Source organism: Erpetoichthys calabaricus, chromosome 1 (assembly GCF_900747795.2).
Source record: "Erpetoichthys calabaricus chromosome 1, fErpCal1.3, whole genome shotgun sequence".
Classification (NCBI taxonomy): Eukaryota; Metazoa; Chordata; class Cladistia; order Polypteriformes; family Polypteridae; genus Erpetoichthys; species Erpetoichthys calabaricus.
Genome location: NC_041394.2, coordinates 143976407 through 143998313, shown reverse-complemented (window position 1 = coordinate 143998313; position 21907 = coordinate 143976407). Strand labels below are relative to the sequence as shown.

General features: G+C 39.5%; 1 protein-coding gene across 2 annotated transcripts; it reads left to right on the top strand.

Annotated features, from left to right (window-relative positions):
• The first annotated feature begins 2690 nt into the window (after positions 1-2690).
• On the top strand, positions 2691-21090 carry ldhba (lactate dehydrogenase Ba). Of its 2 annotated transcripts, none has more exons than XM_028806752.2 (8): positions 2691-2709; positions 12685-12820; positions 14854-14971; positions 15055-15228; positions 15504-15677; positions 18787-18904; positions 19256-19379; positions 20825-21090. In XM_028806752.2, the coding sequence occupies exons 2-8, from the start codon at positions 12692-12694 to the stop codon at positions 20990-20992; spliced, it is 1005 nt and encodes a 334-aa protein (XP_028662585.2). In that variant the 5' UTR covers positions 2691-2709; positions 12685-12691; the 3' UTR covers positions 20993-21090. The 2 variants fall into 2 exon arrangements, with proteins under 2 accessions (XP_028662585.2, XP_028662593.1); XM_028806760.2 differs by lacking the exon at positions 2691-2709 and adding an exon at positions 8659-8826.
• Positions 21091-21907: the final 817 nt, after the last annotated feature.

The window sequence follows — 21907 nt, the reverse complement described above, 5'->3', positions numbered from 1 at the left end:
AAAGAAAATGATACATGCTTCTTGGGTCGCAAAATGTTGTGACAAACAGGTTTTACGTGATATTTTTAGTCATCTACAATTACAGCGTTCCCTCTGGTGACTAGGTGTAGTTGTGTACTGTAAATGTTGAAGAAGGAGCTTATTTCTCACAAATCTCTTACTATATCCAGAGAGAGCAAATCAACATTTACATGCCTCCAAAGCAATGCATTTATATTGCTTTTCATGATCTAAAGATTAAATCTATTTAAACTTCATTTTTTTAATTGTACTTCTCAATAAACTTTTCAAACAGCAAAAGGGTGTCACTTCTGTTCTATAAAAAGAAACATATAGCCCTATTTTAATTTCACTGGTCTACAAAAAAATATTTTTTGCTTCTGGGAACTTCAGAGCAGCACTTTATTAAGTTTTTTTACACTGATTTCATATATGAAATTGGAATTAAGCTAGCACGTCGGGTTTTTGAAATACACATCATTGATGTTTTGAGACTTTTGAATATCAATATATCAACACGATATCTGTAGTTTGGATTATGTCCCACCAAAATTGTTTTGATGTGTTTATTCTGTAAACAAACCAGAAGACGATACCTGAGACACGTTAAAGTATATTTATGTCAATTTACTTCCATATAAAAGTGAGGTCAGCGTGCCCAAAAATGTTGGAGGTACTCGCTTTTGCGCTTGTACTGCACATCTGTCTCTCTTTGCAAGAATCAACAGTAGTCACCCATCATGCTAGGAGTGAATTTTCCCCGATATCAGTTTTCCATCACCTTTATATCTTGACGAAATCTTTCCCCATGCTCATCTCTGACATCGCTTAGATTTGATGGAAAAAAGTCGAGATGAGAATGTAAAAAATGCGTCTTCAGTGACATTCTGGCTCCCGTAAGCTACTTTAAGCATATTCTCCACACGCTCAGCCTAATTCTCTGCTCGGTGCTTGTCAAAAAATATTCTGAACAACCTGCACGAATGAGGGTGCTGATTCAGTTGGCTTCAGTTTCTTTTTGAACTCATCGTCAAGCATCAGTTCACGGATTTCAGGGCCAACAAAAACACCTTCCTTAATTTTGGCTTCACTTTTCTTGAGACCAAACTTATTTCTTAAATGCTGAAAAGCATCGCCTTTACTGTCCAGTCACCCTAGTTGTCCAAGACCTGGAACATCATAACTAAAAAACGGGACGTGCTGGACAAAAGCGGTTTTCAGATTTGGTGTCAGCAAGTGAAATTTGTTAAAGTACAGGTAAAAGAATCCCAGTAGCAAAATGCTTGTTGACCAGTGTTTTTTTTTTTCTCCTTTAACGCCTTTTTAACTGTAAACGGTTTGCAGTAATTGACCGTTTTAATGATATTCAAGAAACCAGGTTTCTGTCCCAATCGGGGTAGTCACATAATCCTGGTTATCTGTGGCGTGTAAATGCGCTGAAAGAAATTAGGCCTAAATATTGCTATGTCTCATGGCCACAGATGCAGCCTCACATACTGTACGCAAACCACTTTTAATCTATTAAGCTTTCCCTTGAACTATAACTAAACTGGTACTTAACCGTGTGAAATGCCCAAACCATTAATCACTGTTTTACATGGGCTCAAAAAATAGTAGCTCACTTTGCAGACTAGTCGTCTCACTTAACAGGGCTTTGCTCTGTACAGTAGGTTCCGTATGGCTATCGACTTTATTTGCTGACACTTAAGTATCAGCACTACAGATAACGGCAGTTAGCCTCCCACTCGTTTTGCCGTGGTAGATACTACAGGCAATTCTTTTAAATCTCCTCTTTAAATTTACACTTTCGGATGGTTGTCTCTTATGATATGCTGTTTAATCGTAAAGATTTCCCTGTTCATCCGCCAAGCTACCAAACTACTGCGGATAGTTTTCTAAGACAAACCCCTCCGCGTTTCTTAGCAACGTCTAACACCCAGTACGGACAAGTATGAATTTACGTTGAGTGCCACGATATGTTCGGGAAGCACAAGTTGCCTATCACCCATAGCCCTACTCGTGTACTTAATAAAGTGATCATTTTTAAAAACATTTTCAATAAATTATGCAATTATATCTGACTTTTTTCAAATATAAACGCATAAGAGATGATTAAATAGTTATTGAGGCTTTGAATCCCTTCATCCATTTTTAAATCTTAGCAAGGTTGCGGTGAAGCTGGGACCCGACCCAGTTTCAGAATATTGGAACGATGTAAAGCAGTAGATGTACACAATTTGGTTGCGTTGGACGTAAACCAGGAGCCAATCCAGCCCAGCTTGTACTGCCAATCAGTTAACGTATGTCCAAGCACGCATTCACACTGAGTTGACAGTAGGGTTAGATAGATTGAAGTTATTAATCAAGTAAACGTTCATACATTCGCTAGTGGAAAAGTGGAAACACGAAGCTGTCAAGTCGCAGATGACATCCACACTGACTTATCAGCCACCACGCTACCCTCGAATAATAGTATTGTTCTCATTCAAACCGCTTTATTAGCAATGGTCAGGTGCGACAGGACACACCTTCGTATCTAATTGCCTTATTAACGGATCCTAAGCATGGCTGTTAATGTGCTGTTGTGGTGATACTGCGCGTGACGTTTTTTCTTTCTTTTCGGACTCTCGGTTTCTCGACGTGGCCATCCAAAATGGTGAAGTATGACGATCTTTCTAAAAAGGAGGAAGGCGAACAGCATGGAGAAGGGTAATTGGGGGCTTGACAATTGTGGGGATGTGTTAGTAATTGTTTTACCCAACAATGTAGCAGTTTGGCGTTAACTTAAAGTCCCGCATCGTTTTTATTAAAGTATGCATGGTGTTGAAAGTGGGGGCTTCGAAACGAATGCACTAGGCAGAGGAACTTAGCAATTCCATAAAGCCTAGCAATAACTTTAATTTTAAATACAACCAGCGGTACGTTGCTGCACGGCATTTAGAAAAATCTGTGGTGATCTGAAACCCGGAAACTGCAGTACCTCGTCAGATTTTACGCACGGTCTTCCTCTGGTAGTTGCACGTTGTCCAGTGAGATTGTCTAAAAGCTGGACGTAGTTGAGTATTCCTGCTGGCCCTGGTCAAACGAGAAGTGTCAATGTGGTCCCCAATCATTCGACAGGCTTTTAAAGCTCAAAATCTGTCCCCCTTGAAGTGATGTATAAACAGATTTGTTTTAGGCTTCAAGCGTTTCAACGCATAGAGGGTTAATTGCTATTCCCCTGCCATTTTTGGTAGTACTTTAATGAGCCATATTGACCTGCTCCAGTTGAAAATCATACAGGATCACAGTACCATGCTGCAGTGGATCTTCTTGAGGTAGTTTCTCTGATGATACCTGAAGTCTGTCCAGGCTGAAACCATTTTGAGGTGGAAGCAAATCAACACCTGACTCCCTCACACTTTCCACAATTTGGAATTTCTAATGTATGTAGCATGCCTGTCTGTCTTTGAATTGTCTAGTTTCTTTCCATATCTTAAAGTGCCACGCTGTGTTTCTGAATTGTTTTGTAATGTCTTTGTATCTACTGTTCAGATCCCCAACGCTAATGTACTGGATAGGTCATCTGCAGCTTTTGATTTGGTGGGAAAATTTAAAACATTTTTTGGAGGTTTAGTTGATGCTTAATTAACCTGCTGTTTGTGCTTGGTGTGGAGATGTACAACAATGCACACAAACATGAAGCAGGTCACATAGTGAGGGGTTGATTTATTATAGACAAAGATTATTCATTACTCAAAAGATGTAGGAATACAGTAACTGGTAAAGATCTGGGCCCTCAAAACTGTGTAGACTTCAGAAATATGTGTACACCGTTTTATAAATCAATATGTCTCTCTATATAGGATCACCTTTGTAAATTGCAATCGGTGTTGAAATTGGTGTATGGGAATGTTCACTTGTTAAATATTAGAACTACCCATTAAGTCAATGTTAGGAGTTCTGGCTTTTCATTCACATTGAACCTGTGACCCGATGGCATTTTCTGGAATTGAAGATGGAGTGGGTGTGGCCTGTCTGGTGGAAAATAAGATGGTGCTTGGGAGGGAGAGGAAGAATTTAATAACTAAAGGTATATCTAATCTGTATTTAAAGTTTGTCTTGTCTGGAACCAAACTTAACTGAGGTGGTGTCTCAACCCTATCCTTGTACCCTAATGTAGAAGTAGAGGTGCTTGTGATGGCACACTTTAGTTTCTTGGTGTAATGTTGGTGACTTAGAGTTATTTAGCAAATTTTTTGCATGTCTGTGTATAGCAACTGTGTGCACATTTGGTGATCATGGGTATAGTACTTACAGTATGATTAACATGTCTACAAATGTGAAACATGAGTTTTAGTTTCTGTACATGCTTGGTTTAGACAATAAAGCACCTCCTGGTGCAGCAGGTCCCTTAGCTTCTGCCTTTTGACTTCCTTCATGAACACCTGTGACAATTACAACTTTATTAGAGCTCAGTGAAACTGCACTCGCCTACCAATACTCATTCAACATCATGAAATCAACTGCTTGGAACAGGTGAGCAAATGAACCCGTTAAAAACCAGCAGCCCCCACAATATTCAGTTCTTGGGTTTTTCTTCATCCTTGGGAGATGTGATTTGTAGACTTTTATTAAAAACAATGTACCATTTGCGCATGGACAAGTACAGTCAATTCATTTAATTTAAAATTTCTTGCATAGTCGGCTTTACCTTACCTGAACATTATAATGATCCGTCAGTGTCTAATCCACTTATCTCTGAACAGGGCTGCAGGGGTCTGCTAGAGACCTTTCCAGCTAGCACAGGGAGCGAGGCTGGAACAAACCCTGGACAGGGCACCAGTCCATCACAGGGCAAATGCACACATTAGGGCCAATTCACCTAACCTGCATGACTTTGGACTGTAAGAATCAACAGAAGCAGCTGGAGGAGGCCCACACAAACATCGGGGGAACATGTAAATTCCATGCAGGGAGGATCCAGGTTATAAAGGTCAACAGTTCAAAAAAATAATCAATGTGCTTATGCTTTACATGTATATCAGGGCATACTTGCAGTAAGAAGCAAACAACCACAGTGTCTTGTATTAAGTTGTTGTGCTTATATATTGTGAGCATATATGGCAGAAAGGGGAATGTGTTTCAATTTTAACTACCTCTTGACCACAGTTCATTGAATTGGCCTTGTAGTTGTTTCCTGACAGCTGTAGTCTTGACATACTATGTAAATGAGCTGTGTTGCATAGTGATCTGATGTTAGGCCCAAAGCCAATCAGTAGTAAGAATGTGTGTCTGAGGAATTGCCTCTGTTCTGAATAAGGTAAATTCTCTACTTGGAGAAGATCTCCTATATTTTGGCAGGATGGAGAAAATGATCTCTGAATGGGTTTATTTAGTACTTCATTAGTGGAAGAAGCTGCAGAGGGCAATGGCCATTGTTAGTACTGGTTATTTTGGGTACTAGAGATGATGGAAACTGTATTCTCTGGAATGCCATTCACACAATGGTTGTGGTTGGACAGGATGGCAGCTAGCATATGTCTAGTTTAAGTGGATGTTGAGACTGACCAGTTTTGGTTTTTATTGTACATGTGGTTGTACTGCAGACCTAGAACTGAATGATGATCGTGGGACTGCACGAAGTCTTTAGATCAGACTCTCTATTGACTGGTTAGTCTGCTCTCCTCCTTGCTTTAACTGTTTGTTTTGACCACTTACTACAGCGACCCTCGTATGACAGTAAAAAACCTCAACTTCTGCGAGCTGGTATTTGATTGCAAAATGTGTTTCTTTTGAATTGGAACTGTTCTTTCTGAAAAAATAGAACCACGGGATGCAAAAGTGAATTACATCTGTTAATCATGAAAATGTCCTCCTATAAAATAGACATTTCCCTTAATGAGAGTTAACACTGCAACCACAAAATATGCACATAATACATTAAATGTAAACATGTCAGTTGTACATCCTTATTTGTTTAGTGTTTCTTGTTTTATGAACTTTTCAAGTCCTCAAAAAAATTGGATCATTCCTAAATTGCCCTTAATGTACTGACTTCTAAGTGGTAAATAAAATTGCTGTGAATGATGTTGGAGGACAATTCTTAAAATAGTAAGAGCCATAGTTGTCATATGACTTGTTGGGCTGACATTGTGGTGTAGCACATGATGTATGATTGACTGACGATAATTTTACATGCAAGGGCATTCTCATTGATGGGTACTATGTAAAGCAGGTCTTTAATCTTTTGGCTACAGGAAGTGGAAATAATAAGTACTATATGACCTTTTGTTGACTTAAAGCTCTACAATAGCTTGGCTTTGGCTGCTGACTCTAAATATACACATGGCAGGCTTCTTGATCCAATGAGATTAGCATGTTGATCTCTGCCTAAAATGTGGAGCATCATGTCTGGATTAGGGTTTGTTCTCGGTGAAAATCATTGGATAGGATTTTGTAAAATTGTAATAAAGCTGTATAAACTTGGAGAGTCAGTTTTCTTTCATGAACTCAATGGAAATTACTGTACTTATCCAGTGTGCATTTGTATATCTATCCATCAGTGTAATGAACAATGATGGTAAATGCAACTATTTAACCAGACATTTGTACTACAAAATTGGATACGTAGTGTTCCACTTAATTACACTTATGGTTTGTACCTCTCCACATCCCTTAGTGGATTAAATCTAAATTAAGTCATTGATAATGGAGACTATTGGAAAAAGGCCTTGGAGGATGCAAGTTGGGGGATGTTGATGGGAGTGACCCTACCGTTTAGATGACATTCATATGAGATGCATATAACAAGTTGCCTTTTAATTTGCTTTTTCCTTTCAGTGATGGGCAGATTGAATACAAGAACAGAAAAGGTTTTTTTTTTTTTTTTTTTTCTCTCTCCCCTTGAGGTAGCTTTGACATGCTGCCGTGTGTGGGTTTTTTTTTTTTTTTTTTTTTTAACCTTTTCATCAGTCCAGTTCCTGGCAATTGGTTAGACTTGTCTAAATTGAAACGTGCAATATACATTCTATACAATTCTTATAGGCTATGCATGTAGTAAAATTTGCTGCATCCATTTAAATCTGGTTTAAAAGTGTATAAGATGATTCCTGTACTATTAGGCACCCATTGGTGTATCCTCAAAGTGATACGTAAAATGTGACCAGGTTAGTATAAATGTTAATATACAAACTGATATTGTTGATGCTGTAAATATATAATAATGGTCTGGCACAATGCTGCCATCATTGTAAAACATTTTCTTGTACTGCAATATCCTAAATGTGTTGGTCATATGTTGCCATATGAAGTTTGTGAGCTAATGCCTCATCAAATTAATTTTAAACCCTCTTCAATTACTGTAGCCTAGTTGGTTACTTTTTCTGCTTATCCCATAATATGAAGCAACTTCATACTACTTTTTTTAATCTGTTAATCCCCAAGGGGAAATTCTTTTAACTGCATTTAATTAGAGAAGCAAGTTTGTTTCAAAGAATCATATGCTACTGACTGCTGTATGGCTTTTAAGTATATCACAAGGGTTTTTTTTTTTTTGGTGTGTGACCGGTTTGAAACTGGAATTGGCACAAGCAGGCCAAATGTTACATATGCCACCACCTCCGTGTGCCACGTTTCTTTTAAAATCCTATCAACGTTACTCATTTTGAAGCCTGTGTTGTACATTTGGTAAAATATACCACTCAAGTCTTCCTGCCCCAACAAAAACCGATTAATAAAAGCAGAAATATGGCAATGACATTGACACTAGTCTCTTGAATAGTTTTAGTTGCACAAGGGTCCTACAATTTTTGTGAGGCTCCAAGTAAAACCGGGGAAAAGGTCCTCTCGGTGTATGAGCTCATCTGCAGGATCGCGAGGTCTTTCCGTTATTTAACCGTCTAAAGTGGGTGCGTCCACGTTTTTTCCGAAAGAACAGCTCGTCCAAACTGAACTTCTTTCTTCTTAGTTTGTTTATTGGAGTTTAGTCTGCCGCATTACTCCTTGTATTTGCGGTACTTTATTTTCCGTTACTCTTGGTAGGTCCGAAAGTTGGAAATCGAAACGTAATATTCTAGTGCGGTGACTGATGCGGATGGCGCTATTTTGTACTTCATACACAGTGGCTATCTTAACACTACGCAACATTGTCTTAAAACCTATAAACGGGCCTTTCTGGAGTTATTGATTTTTAAAGCGAGGGCGTGCACTTGTATTTGAGTTTGTGCGGTCCGCCACCATCCCATTAAGGTTACAATTAGGCTATATTTGTGAATATATTGTGAATTTCCCATCGGGATTAATAAAGTATCTATCTATCTATCTATCTATCTATCTATCTATCTATCTATCTATCTATCTATATTTTGTTCTTGGGAACCGCACACGCACCGTAGATAAGGGGATTGCCGCTCGACTCTGTGGATATGCGTATATCGATTCAAGTAGATAAAAGCCAAGCAAAATGACACCTTTTATTGGTTAACTAAAAAGATTACAATATGCAAGCTTTCGAGGCAACTCGGGCCCCTTCTTCAGGCAACATGTACAAAACTCCGGTGTTTCCTGCCCCGCGCTGCAGTTGTTCATTCCGGATAAAGCTTTTTTTTTTTTTTTGTAGAAGAAAGCATAACCCCACCCTACGCAAGACCTCCGCCTCCAGACTTCCTTGTGGGGTGTTTTTTTTTTTTTTTTTTGGAGACGTCCCTGCCCTCGCTCTTCTAGCGAAACGCAGTTCTAAGCGTTGTCACCGGCGCAGGCCACTTCAAGGACTTAGACGGGGTTCGAGAGGACCGTTTGTGCATCTGTCAGAAGACCCAACTCGCAGCCGCATCGCCTGCAGTAATCGTATGTATCAGAGATAAATCCCGTGTCGTATGAACATCCTCGTGCCCTTGTCTTGCTTTAAGCTTGTAGAGATGGGGTTTACTCTTGTTTCGAGAGATTTAAAAAACAAACAAAAACTTTTTCATCAACTCCTTGACACTCCCTTCCCCTGTCTTCAGAGTGCGTTTTTTTTTTTTTTTTTCGCGGAAATGCAAGTTTGACCTTTCCGAAAGTATTTGGTGAGCATAAAATTAGTTTTAGCATGTTGCCAACCCCCACACCCCAGAAACGTGGTCCTTAACAGTAAGGACTGTATGGATCGCGCAAGACTTGGTATGATACATGAAAATACCTTCAAATTTTAAGCATCCCTGGATACTATGGGCCAAAAAAAAAGAAAATCGGAATTTTGTAAGACATTATTGGAGCGCGCATGCCCATAACTTCAAGGTCACAGGGAGACAAAATTGTGCAAGTTGCCAAATCGTGACGATCCATGCATCGAAATAAAACGCAACGTGATTCCATCGAATTTTAAAGATGCATTCTATCTTGCCCCAGTAGCAGATATAGATACCGACGGAGTGAAACATGCGTTTTTCATCCGTGATCAGCGTAACTAATACCTTGTAGATACAACAGGGTAAAACACAGCCGTCCCAAACTTCCAAGACGCCTCCAACGCCGCCAGCAAATATGAGAGTTTGTACACTTGGAATTTCAAACAGCTACTTCCTGGATTAGTGATGTCAAACTTAATTTCACTTCAGATTTAGTTCTATAAATGTTTGCTTAGTATCAGTGGGCTAACAGGGTGTGTGCGACAGGGCTCTTCCTAGAGGTGTGCAGTGCTTCTTTGGGTCCTGTTATTGCTGTGTAAAATAAGTGCTTAAAAGTGTCCAAGTCATTTTATCACCTCAAGGATTCAACTTTTTGTGTCTTAAAACACATTTGGTAGTATTTAATGACACATTTATGCAAAAGAGAAGACTAGTTGCAATTGAAAATACTGTGCTAAAGTTCTATCAGTTTTTAACTTTTTTTTTTCACCGCAGCAAACTGTAAATCCTCCTAATCAAAGCTTTCCATCAAACCCTATTTAAAATTCCGTAATACTTCATGTTACCCCAGACTTCTTTACAGCTGCTTACTCATGAATCGCATACTTAAGCCTTGTAGGTAATCTGGCTAACAAAACATGCACCAGGCTAGCAGCAAATTAGTCCACAGCAAAATGCCAGTTTAACCCCATCCGTTTAACCCCATCCTTTCAAAGAACTTGGGTTTACTTGACAAGAAATAAAGTTAACTAATCCATATTTTTAATCGCACCCTGCGTTGTACACAAGGTGGGCATGCCCACTTTAAAATGAATTTGGCTTGAGGCCAAGGATTGGATTGCTGCTCTTAATGTACAAATTACAGGGCCCAGATTCACTGTGATACAGCCCTGTTATCATGCAAACGTGGCTTGTTGTGTAAAAGATTGGGAAGAAGATGCAGTATTTCACCTGGTTTAATTTTAAAGAAGGATTTCAAGATTAAATATCTAATGACTAGAAAGACAAGGTGCCCAATTTCTACTTCAACTGGCCTGGTGCACTTGATAAAGCAGTTTAACTTCCAGAAAGTGGTTCATTGCAAATCTAAAACATGCCTTTTATCATAACAAAATTGCATTACTCTTCAGTGTCAAACTCCATAGCTGAATGACCGGATCGTCAAATCTCATGCACAGTTTTGCAAATTTTTCTGTATATTTTTATTTTGGTAGTGGGCATGGCCATTCACGAAGTGTGTGGTTGTCATTTGTATGTTCTTCCCCCTACCTGCGTTCTCGCATTCCAAAGGCCTACATTTCTGGCTAGTTGAACATGTAGTTTTGAAAGCGGTGCATAGAGGTCCCTGTGATGATATATTTAACTTTTTCTGAATTTAAGGTTATGGGAAGCTGGAGGCTATCCCAGTGGCATTTGGAACTAACAAGGGAGACTTTGTTCTCTTTGCTTTCTCTGCCTGCTTACTACCAAGTCGCACTAGGTTTCTTTAGTCAACAGTCCTCTGCAGGTGTTACAAAGGTGTGCCCAACCTTGTTTCCACACCTGAATTGTAAGTTTTTGTAAATGGAACATCCTATGAACTAAGGACCAGATCCTGGACTTGTGTAGCAATTCCAGCAGGATTCTTTAGCCTTGCTGTGATGCAATGCTGTAAATACTTTGATAGAGTATGTTCTACATTATCAAGACATGGCCCTTTCAGAGTTGGAAGTTGGCAGAAACTGAGACCAGCCTTTTCTTGTTCCATGTCTTAAATTCACATTAAGAATACAATTTTTTTTCTTTAATCTTCATTTGACTTTGTGTGTACAGTTTTAATATATATTCTTGGGTTAGGAATATTATGAAATGGATGAATAATAAAAGTAAAGGTATGCTGAATAAGTAAAAGATGTATACAATCTTGGGTCATGTAACTCTAATCTCTGTTGCTTTGGGCTTTTCACTTTTAATTGACATTTCAAAAGTGTGTTTTAAGGCACCCCACCCTGGAAATGTGTAGTGGATAGCCCTGTCCTATTCGATTTGGATGCATTTGCATAAGGGACAGCCATGACCTTGTCCAATAACCAGATTTCTCTTGCAGCATATTTATAATTCGGTACCACAACTGTAGTTGTTTCTAACTTAACTGCTTGGAGTCTTTCTGGCTCACAGCCTTGTCTCTGATCTAGTTCTAGCAAGTAAGCTCCTGCTAGATTGCCTGCTCAAAGTTCAAAGTGTATTGTTACCAAGGAGTTGGAAAGAAGACAAAAAGGTTTCAAGTTTAATCCTCTACACTAACATACTATAATGATGAGGAAGCCTTTTTTTCTTCCAAAAAATACTTTTGTTCAGTATGAAGTGTATTATAACAATCCTTTTTATTTTTGAAAACTCCTTACACGACTGACTTACAACTGGTGCTCTTACTAACACCAGCTCTTTGGTTTTTAAGCGTCCTTGTGTATTAACATTTAGACTTAATTAGGACAGCCTTTGGGATCGATTAAGGATCGCTGTGGCATGTCTTTTGTCCTGTGTGACAAACAAATGTAGATATGCTGAGCAAGATTCTTGCCCAACCCCACAGTAAAGGTTCATATGTGCCAGCAGTATGTATCTTTATGAAGGATTAACTACCTTGGTAAGGAAACACTTAATCTTGGAGTATTGGAGCTGTAATTTATAGTTTTAAATATATGGGATTGCACAAAAACTGCCCGTCGGGTAAATTTGCATGGTGAAAATATGTAGTGCTTGAGGTTATCCTGATGGTATGGATGATGTGTGGTTTGTTTTTTTTGGGAGACCTTTTATCTCCTGCCAACTGGTAAGGGGTATTTAACCCAATTTCTTTTTTTGTAAATGTCAGTTTCATTTGGCAGAGTTGTTTTGTTGTATAAGTCTAAATCCTAACCAATTTATAATCTACTTAAATCTGTCATGAGTGCTGGCCGTTCTTGACTTCTCTGTATGTAATATGTAAACAAGCCTTGTAATAAGGGGAAATTTTTTTTTTTTGGTATGTAAAATTACCATACTTAATTTCTAATATCTGCGGTGGGTTGGCACCCTGCCCGGGATTGGTTCCTGCCTTGTGCCCTGTGTTGGCTGGGATTGGCTCCAGCAGACCCCCGTGACCCTGTATTCGGATTCAGCGGGTTGGAAAATGGATGGATGGATGGATGGAATTTCTAATATCGACATCTCTCTAGCACCAGTGTCTGCACTGCTCATCATAAAGGGAAATAATACAAATAAGAATATGGGTTGGGGGTGCATCTCTTGTCAGTATATGTACGTTTTAATTGTGAACTTTTTTTTTTTTTTATTTTAGTGAAGAAATGGCTAGTGTACACGAGAAGCTCATCTCCCCCGTGGCTGACTGTGCACCAGAGCAGCCGAGAAACAAGGTCACAGTTGTTGGAGTTGGACAGGTTGGGATGGCATGTGCGTTTAGCATTCTCTCGGGGGTAAGTCAGTTGTTGCAGATTTGTCTGACACCATGTTACCTTAAATTGCAGTTCCTGTATCTTAAACTTCAAAGGGGGAATTTTTTTTTTTTTTTTTAAACCAAACAGTAGAAGACAGAAGTGTCAAGAGAATTTGCTCTTTCACTGTGTGTCTACAATTAGTCTTTACTTATAGTACTCTTATCGTACCTGGATGTTCTCACCAGCCTCTCTGATCATGTTAATGAGCTGCTGGCCCTACTGTATTGGACAAAGGCCTAACTTGGTGGGGTTGGGGGTAATTTTGATTGAAATTGAATTATTCAGAAGTCTTTCTAAAGTGCCTTGCATTCGAGGAGATTTGTATACCGAGGACTGCATTCTCTCTCTCTCTCTCTCTCTCTCTCTCTCTCTCTGTGTGTTTTCTGCAGCCTTGTTCTGCTTCTACTGGTGTCATTAGGGACACTTACTGATTTGAATGTGTTTGAGTAATGAAATCTGCATCTTCTGCAGCTCTTGGTCATCAACTAGACAGCAGTCCTTCTAAACCCCTTCTGACTGGATGGAACACATTGTTTATATCAAATGCATATTTTGCAATTCGTATTTTCGGAAACATTTTTCTGTAATTCAGCCTTGAGTCATATTCTCTTGACATATTACTTTTCACATGTGCAGCTTGCTCTCTTTTGGAATAAGTTAATGAGAGCACCATTGCTTGCAGTTTAAAATCACCGCCCCCACTTTGAGTGCTGCCTTTTTATTAGGCATTGGATTGGTTTAAAAATGATACTTGGTGAGTTGTCTGATTGTTCCCAGCCAGTTTGGAGCAAAATGCACAAAAAAGAAGTCTGAATGTGTGGCCCGGCAAGACTAGTTATGGGGTGGACCATTCAGCCTTTAGTCCTGTTATGCAGCAAATGTATAGAAGATCTCCACATTTAATAATAATAATTCTTTGCATTTACATAGCGCTTTTCTCACTACTCAAAGCGCTCAGCAATTGCAGGTTAAGGGCTTTGCTCAAGGGCCCAACAGAGCAGAGTCCCTTTTTGGCATTTTACGGGATTCGAACCGGCAACCTTCCAATTGCCAGTGCAGATCCCTAGCCTCGGCGCCACCACTCCACAGTTGAGGTGAAGAACCTTTTCATAATGGTCTGTAATTCTAGTGTTCAGGTGTCCGTGTCGGTCAGCGTTTTCACACTATTCACTCTTAAGATTAAATGATTTGAGCAAAAGGAAAAAGATAGATACTTTATTAATCCCAAGGGGAAATTCACATACTCCAGCAGCAGCATACTGATACAAAAAAAACAATATTAAAGAGTAATAAAAATAAAGTTAAATAGTGAAACGGTGAATACTGTTAATATCCATAACTTTTAATTTTTAAAGATTTTTATAGTGAAACTCCTGCTTGGTTAGCTTGTTTTGGGTGGGTTTGTTCTTGTAGGCAGGATGGTCCTTGCTTGGTAATCCCTTATGTTCAACAAAGGCATACTCCCTTTACTTGCAAGTGAGTTTTCATTCTCCCTTTTCTAACAAAATGCTAAATTCAGGCTCTGGGCACAAATTAATTTTTTTTAGTCACTTGAGGGTTCTTTGCCAGGGCTGTAAGCAGAATTTCTGACTATTGTCACACCAGGTTATAGCATGTAGTAGTGACTACCAGTGCCCTGGAAAGTCTGCACTATGGTCACTTAGCTGCATATTTAGAAACCTCATGGGCATTTGGGAACACACTGCAGCCCAAAAAATGTTGAATGCTGGATTCTTTAGTCTTTCTTGGTTCTGCCCTTAAGTGGTCAATCTGTTTTCAGATTCCTCAAGTAGGAACTTCTCTGTAAGAATTTCCTTTGGTCAGTTGCCCATCCTCCATTTTGGATTTTGTCACTAAGAAGTTACATCTGTGACTTTTCGTTGAACATGGTTTTCATTGGTTTGAGCAGTAAATTGAAGTCAGTGTTTTATTTAAGACTGTCTTAAGTGTGCTGCCAATTGAGGAATCGACTTCTGAAAATTAAGTCCGCACTTTTTGTTCTTCTGTGTTAGAACTATGCAGATGAGCTGGCACTTGTTGATGTCCTTGAGGACAAGCTTGAAGGAGAAATGATGGATCTTCTCCATGGCAGTGTCTTTCTTAAAACCCGCAAAATTGTTGCAAACAAAGGTAATACTCAAACACATGTACTACTAAAGTCTGAATTGTGAACTTCAATTTAATTTAAATTATTTTATTTTTTATTTTTTAAGATTATTCAGTGACTGCAAACTCTCGTATTGTGGTTGTGACTGCTGGTGCCCGTCAACAGGAAGGGGAGAGTCGCCTTAACTTGGTGCAGCGCAATGTTAACATCTTCAAGCATATAATCCCTCAGATTGTTAAATACAGTCCAAACTGTGTCCTCATTGTGGTGTCTAATCCAGGTATAATCCATCGAGACTAGATAAATTGGAGGGGGGTATTTTTCCTTGTGGTGTAACGAGCAAGTGCAGTAAAAGTAGAAAAATGTTGCGTTTGTTGCCCCAACCATCTTTCGGGAATGGCAGTTTATTGTTTAAGTGTGGTTGAGCTGTACTATTTCCTGTAGAAAGTGGGTTACCTGGCTTGAGCTATGAACAGTATAAACATTGATTGAATTTACTGATGTGTAATGTTAATGACAATTTATTTTGCTTAAACTACTCTCCTCCTCTGGCAGTTGATATCCTAACCTATATAACCTGGAAGCTCAGTGGCCTACCAAAGCACCGTGTCATAGGAAGTGGTTGCAATCTCGATTCTGCCCGCTTCCGTTACATGATGGCAGAAAAGCTCGGCATTCATGCATCAAGCTTTCATGGATGGATTCTAGGAGAGCATGGTGATTCTAGTGGTAGGCAATTTTTATTTTATTTTTTTTATTTGGAGGAGTCAAATGGTTGGATCTTGATTTACGTCAGTTCTAAAAAGAGGTGGATCAGTATGGAAATTGCAGATAAAAACAAAAAGAAATGATAAGCAAACTTGGTCAGTTTTTTGTTTGAATACAAAGACCCAGTATTTCACATTTTACCTCCTCATCAGCATACAGTACATCTTCAAAAACACAATGCAATTTCTGAAATTGATACCTGCAGCATGTTCCAAAAAGTTGGGGTGTCTTGGGACTAAATGTGCCACGTTTTTAATATTAAGGTGATGTTTAGCAGGTGATGCAACCCTGTTATAATTTAGTTTCCAAAAAAAGGCCTAGTCCTTCAGGAGCAAAGATGATTTGAAGCTCATCAGTTTGCCAACAGAGGCATTGATCAATACTACAGCAGTATGAGAACAGTGTTCCTCAAAGACAAATCAGTAGTGACTTCACCTTCTACAGTTCACAATATACTTGATACAAACTATGGCCCAATCTGAGTGTAAAGGACAAGGCAAGAAACCACTTCTGAATGAGTGTGACCTCTGTTCTGCATCTTTAGTGGATATTCAAATTTGGACTCTGGAGTACTTTAAAAATTTCAGTTGACACCATTCAAATGCAAGTTAAGGGTTTACTAGGCAAAGCAGAAGTTATACATCGCCAACTTCTCTGGGCATGGTTTCATATGAAATGGAAAGTAGTGCAGTGAAATCCTGTTTTGTGATCCAATGAGTCTGCTTCCAAAATAGTTTGTTGTGCTATCTAGGCCAAAGAAAAGGAACATCTCAAGCTGTTGTCAGGGTCTGCTTTGGTTTGGTGGTGTGCCGTGGCATGGGTGACTTGCACAGTTGTGAGGAAACCACTAAATGCTGAAGGATATGTTCAAATTTTAGAGCAACATCTGCAACCATCCAAATGCCATCTTTTTCAGGGATGTCCCTATATTTTACATCGGGACAACCCCAAACCACATTCCGCATAGATAAAAGGTACATGGCTATGTATGCAGAGTCCACAGATACTAGATAGGTCAGGGCAGACCAATCTCTGTTTGAGAAATATACAAAATATGGCAATGAAGGTCCTTTTCACAGTTGTCACGGAGGACCTGCATAATGAATAAATGATGGGGATTCCACTTGCTAAAATGTTTTTCCTTCAGTACCCAATCCCTTAAATGTCATTAAAGGAAATGTGTGTGGCGTTTTTTTTTTTGTTGTTTTTTTTTTTTAAACTGTAGTAAACACTCTAGTGTCCCTGCTTTTTTTGTGAGTGTAGCAGTCATCAGATTTGACATGAGTGTATATTTTCCAAAATGAGTGCTCAAGGTTATGAAGAGTTCTTATTAAAAAAAAAAAAAAAATACAGGGTACAGTAATTACAAACCAGTCCTGTCAGGAATGTCAAATGAAAAATAAGGAGGAATCCTTGTTGGAAGAAAGAACAGATGTACCACCATGTCATAAAAGGCTGGAGAAACCTGCTTTGTTAATCCCTGGCAAACCTGCTTGACTACAGTAACCAGCGTATTAACATTTCACCTTGATAACCTATTAATCTGCATATCAGAGAGCTTAAGAAGCAGGTTTTTGAGGGGGTTACTGGTGGGGGATCCATCCCACAGTTTCCAGTGAGCAGCTAAAGTGGTGCTTGGGAGGAAAATTATCTGATGTAATATCCATATTTGCTGAGAGGTCCAGAAGGAGACAGGTACAGGATGAAAAAGAAATGGCTACTTAATGGCTTTGAGCATTCAAAGATTAAGAACCAGTTGAAAGAGGCAGATGGCAGTACTAAACGTATCAAAGTACCTGGCCTGTGGACAGCAGAGATGGCATGTAGGGGTCACTGACTAAAACCATGGTGTAATACCTTTTGGTGAGTGAGATGCAAGCTTTGCGGTTAATGGGGAGATTACTCTTGTATGGATTACAGGGGGCATTTTTATGCAAATCTGCATGTGGAGCAGAAAGGTTTGGGGAGAGCAGGAAAGAGAAATATAAGCACAGGTGTTGGCTTTAAGGTGAAACAAGGAGAATGGAATAGAGAACTTGAGTCTGGTCATCCTATTGCATGTAGTCAGTCTTCACAAGCCTAATCCCACAGGATCAAGGTGTGCTTGTGTTCTTTTAAAAGGAGTAAAAGATAGGACAGGGATACAATGTGGGAGATCAAATTGAAGGAGGCCAGGGTTAATAGGAGGGAGGAACTTCAAATCAGGTGGAGGGTAAAAGCCAAATTAGAATCTGGCATAGAAATGCCTCCCAAGATTTTTATGGTCTGTCATGGTTGCTTTTGGATTAATACATACTACATGAATGACCCAGACAAAACAAGGAACAATATTTAAATTTTAAAGCCTGTTGGAGCTGGAATGACTGGGGAAGAGCTGACAAAAAGGAGATCAATTGTTTATTCCCCTTAGAACGCTGTCCTAGTTGGTGAAGGTGTGACTCGGAGTTGTAATTGCCTGATATTTGTAAAGAAAATGGGTGTTCAGTTTTCAGGTTGTGTGGGTCCTCCTCCAAATAAAGGAACTTTAATTACAGTAACTTTACTGAGTTTTATTAAACTTAAGCCTGCCATTCACAGTAGATACAGTAAAGTGTTACAAATTGAAGATATTACTTGTGGGAATTTATCGATGTGCTCCATATATTCTGACCCCAAATGTACCCTGCAAAGGTACGATACTGCAAAGTAGGTAATATGTATAACTTTCTGCATCAGTGGACATTTTAAGAAGACACCAGTATCCTTATTGCTGAATCACATCGTCCTTTTTATTGAGGTCTAGGAAGGATAACCCGATAATGGAAAGTGTGTGTTTAGATGGAGATATAAAATACCTAGTAGACTGGACTTGAGTTTTGTACTCCGTATGAGAGACTGCATTGAAGAGTGGGGTGTAAGGGCTAACCTTGCAGGAAGGCTTATTGGGGAAAGTATTCTTTGACAGAATTTCACTGTAAGAAATACCTCCAGATAAATGTGATATTGCAGGGTCTGTCAGAAAAAGCTAAAATATTCATGTAATTTCAGCTTTTTATGTGTGGTATATATTGTTGTTTTTGTGTACTTTTAGTGCCTGTGTGGAGTGGTGCTAATGTGGCAGGTGTATGCCTGAAGAGTCTGAACCCAAATGTTGGCACCGACAAAGACCAGGAAAACTGGAAGGATGTCCACAAACAAGTGGTTGACAGGTAGTCCTTTCTTTTAAGTGATCTACTGAATTTCTTTTGAATTGTAAATGTTCAATTTTGACCTGATGGATAAACAGAAAAATACTGTGTTTAACAGTTAAGATGCAAGTTGGTGCCTTCAGCTGCTTTGAAGTTGAATAATGCAACACATATATCTTTGACCCCTTGTGCAAGATGTTAAAGTGCTAACAATGTGGCCATCACTTTGTAACATTACTGAAGCCAATAAATTTAATAAAAAAAGCTGCCTTAAAGTATGGAGAACCAGTTCATCAAACCTGTATGAATTAAGCTTTTCACTTTTTTTAGTTTAAACTGACATATTTAACTTTTGTCCATTCTTATATTCAGTGCATATAAAATAATTGAACTGAAAGGATATACCAACTGGGCAATAGGGTTAAGTGTTGCTGACATTATTGAGTCCCTGGTAAAGAACCTTGGGAGAGTTCACCCCGTATCAACTATGGTCAAGGTACTGCTTGCTTTCTTTTAGTTATCCTATAAATGTTTGTTGTTCCAACTTTCATATATAAAACATTCTGTGCAATACATGTGCTCAACGTTTGGTTTTGCCTGAAGATTGGGCGAGTGCCTAGAATGCTATAAAGCCTTGTAGCTACTTATGCATGAGGTGTCCTGCTGGTGGATCACCTCAGTATTTCAAAGTTGGTTGCATACATTGCAGTATAATTGGTCAAAAGCAATAATGGATTTTTTTTTTTTTTTTTTTTTTATATATATACATACCTAAAGGATTTTTCCCCTTCAGATTGTTTCCATGTTGTTGATTTGAGCAGTGTGTCACAGCTGAGCGAGGTGTTTTTTTTTTAAATCAAAGGTCAGACCCCAGGCAAGCCACAAAGTGAAAGGCTTATTACCATTGGAAAGCTGAGGTTCAGAGCATTCCAATGAGATCTAGTTATCTGATTAGTCCTTCATATGAAGTGTCACAGCTCTGGGTTTGTGATAGATAGATAAAATATGAACTTGTTGATTTGCCTTTTCCTAAAGTTTTTTTTGTACTGTTGGTGGGCTAAAACTTTTTTGTAGCAGAAAAAAACCCAAGAAATACTAGATACAAAAAGTAGGCCGAATTGTAGTGTGGAATTTTAACAAACCCTAGGACAAACAAACAGTTTATCAAACACATTCAGCAGACAAATTTACTGGTGCTCTTTAGACCAGCAGCAGTATGCTTTTATAGGATGCCTTGCCGTGACTACCAAGTTGAGTGTGTGTGGGTTTTTTTTTTTTTTTTCCCCCCCCTTTTTTGGTGATTCTAATGTATTTTCAGACCATAGTTTTTTGTGTGTGTGTGTGGATTTATATATTTAAAGAACATCTGTAAATGCCAAATTTTCCCTCTTGCAACATCCATCCATCCATCCATTTTCCAACCCGCTGAATCCGAACACAGGGTCACGGGGGTCTGCTGGAGCCAATCCCAGCCAACACAGGGCACAAGGCAGGAAACAATCCTAGGCAGGGTGCCAACCCACCACAGGACACACACAAACACACCCACACACCAAGCACACACTAGGGCCAATTTAGAATCGCCAATCCACCTAACCTGCATGTCTTTGGAATGTGGGAGGAAACCGGAGCGCCCGGAGGAAACCCACGCAGACACAGGGAGAACATGCAAACTCCACGCAGGGAGGACCCGGGAATCGAACCCAGGTCCCCAGATCTCCCAACTGCGAGGCAGCAGCGCTACCCACTGCGCCACCGTGCCGCCCCTCTTGCAACAATTTTATGTAAAATTTTTTAAATGTGAGCATACCTATGCAAAATGGGATATTCCTGCAGGTAAATGTGCAGTATTATATGGGTGATGAAGGAATTAGTCTGATGGAAATTTGTGTTCCTTCCATGCACAACTTTGTTAAAATGTTAATTTTTTTTATTTTTTAGAACAAGTATGGAATTAATGAAGAAGTATTCCTGAGCCTGCCTTGTGTTCTCAATAGTTGTGGAGTGGCCAGTGTTATCAATGTCACATTGGCTGATGATGAAGTGGCCAAGCTGAGGAAGAGTGCCGAGACCCTTTGGAACATCCAGAAGGACCTTAAGGATGTGTGATTTTTGCAAGGCCAAATACCCAGTGCTGAATATCATACTTGATGTTTTGCTTTGTCTCTTGGTTTAGCATTTATCAATAAAAGTCCATTTAATATTCACTTGGTGGAAGCTACTCTGTTATATTTATCTGGGAATATTACATTTGAACCAGTTTATTCTTTCAAAGGTAGCCTTACACCTGGATGTTTTTTGGTGGTTATCACATTTCTGTTAAACCTCCTAGGTGAAATCTTCGACTGGGGGAGATTCTCATACTTTTTGTATCTAAAACATGTTCTCCTTAAACTCTAGTTTATTGATTTCTAATGATACCTTATCTAAGAGACCATTTCATTAGGTGGAATCTAGTAAGCCTGTGATTCGCTAGTGAATCGGAAATCCAAGAATGGCAATCAGTTTCTGCTCCATCCGATATCTGGATGGATGACATATCATGGAGGGTGGGTGCGTCTGTGGAAATGTCATTTAACTACATAAGCATATCTATAGTAAAGTGGTCTCGTTTTGTGGCGATGTGATCCTGTTGCCTGTGCTGACACTGACTGCTGGCAGAGTTCTGCACAGCAAGTTCAGTTTACAGGTTGTGGTGTTGGTGTGCCAGCCACTGAGTGTGTGAAGCCGCTGGGTTAGAGTCAGTGACCTTTATGTAATCTATATTACTGGTACAGTGGATTAGAGCAAGTGTAGCTTACAGGTTGTGTTGTTTGGGCGCCACGTACTGACTCCGGGAAGCCGTCGCGATTTGGGAAGTCGCTGCGTTTGAATCTGGGGCGGGTGCCACAGCGTTGTGGGACGCCGCTGCGTTTGACTCTGGACTCTGGGGCGTGCGCCAAAGTGAATGACTGTTATGTGATCTACATTACTGGCACAGTGGATTAGAGCAAGTGTAGTTTACAGGCGGCGGGCTCGTTGCAG

Bases quoted from the DNA above. Each gene is read 5' to 3' on its own strand.
- ldhba (XM_028806752.2), top strand. From the start codon at position 12,692: ATGGCTAGTGTACACGAGAAGCTCATCTCCCCCGTGGCTGACTGTGCA. The intron at 14,972-15,054 runs GTAATACTCAAA...TTATTTTTTAAG, and splicing joins CAAAATTGTTGCAAACAAAG to ATTATTCAGTGACTGCAAAC. The intron at 18,905-19,255 runs GTAGTCCTTTCT...TCTTATATTCAG, and splicing joins CACAAACAAGTGGTTGACAG to TGCATATAAAATAATTGAAC.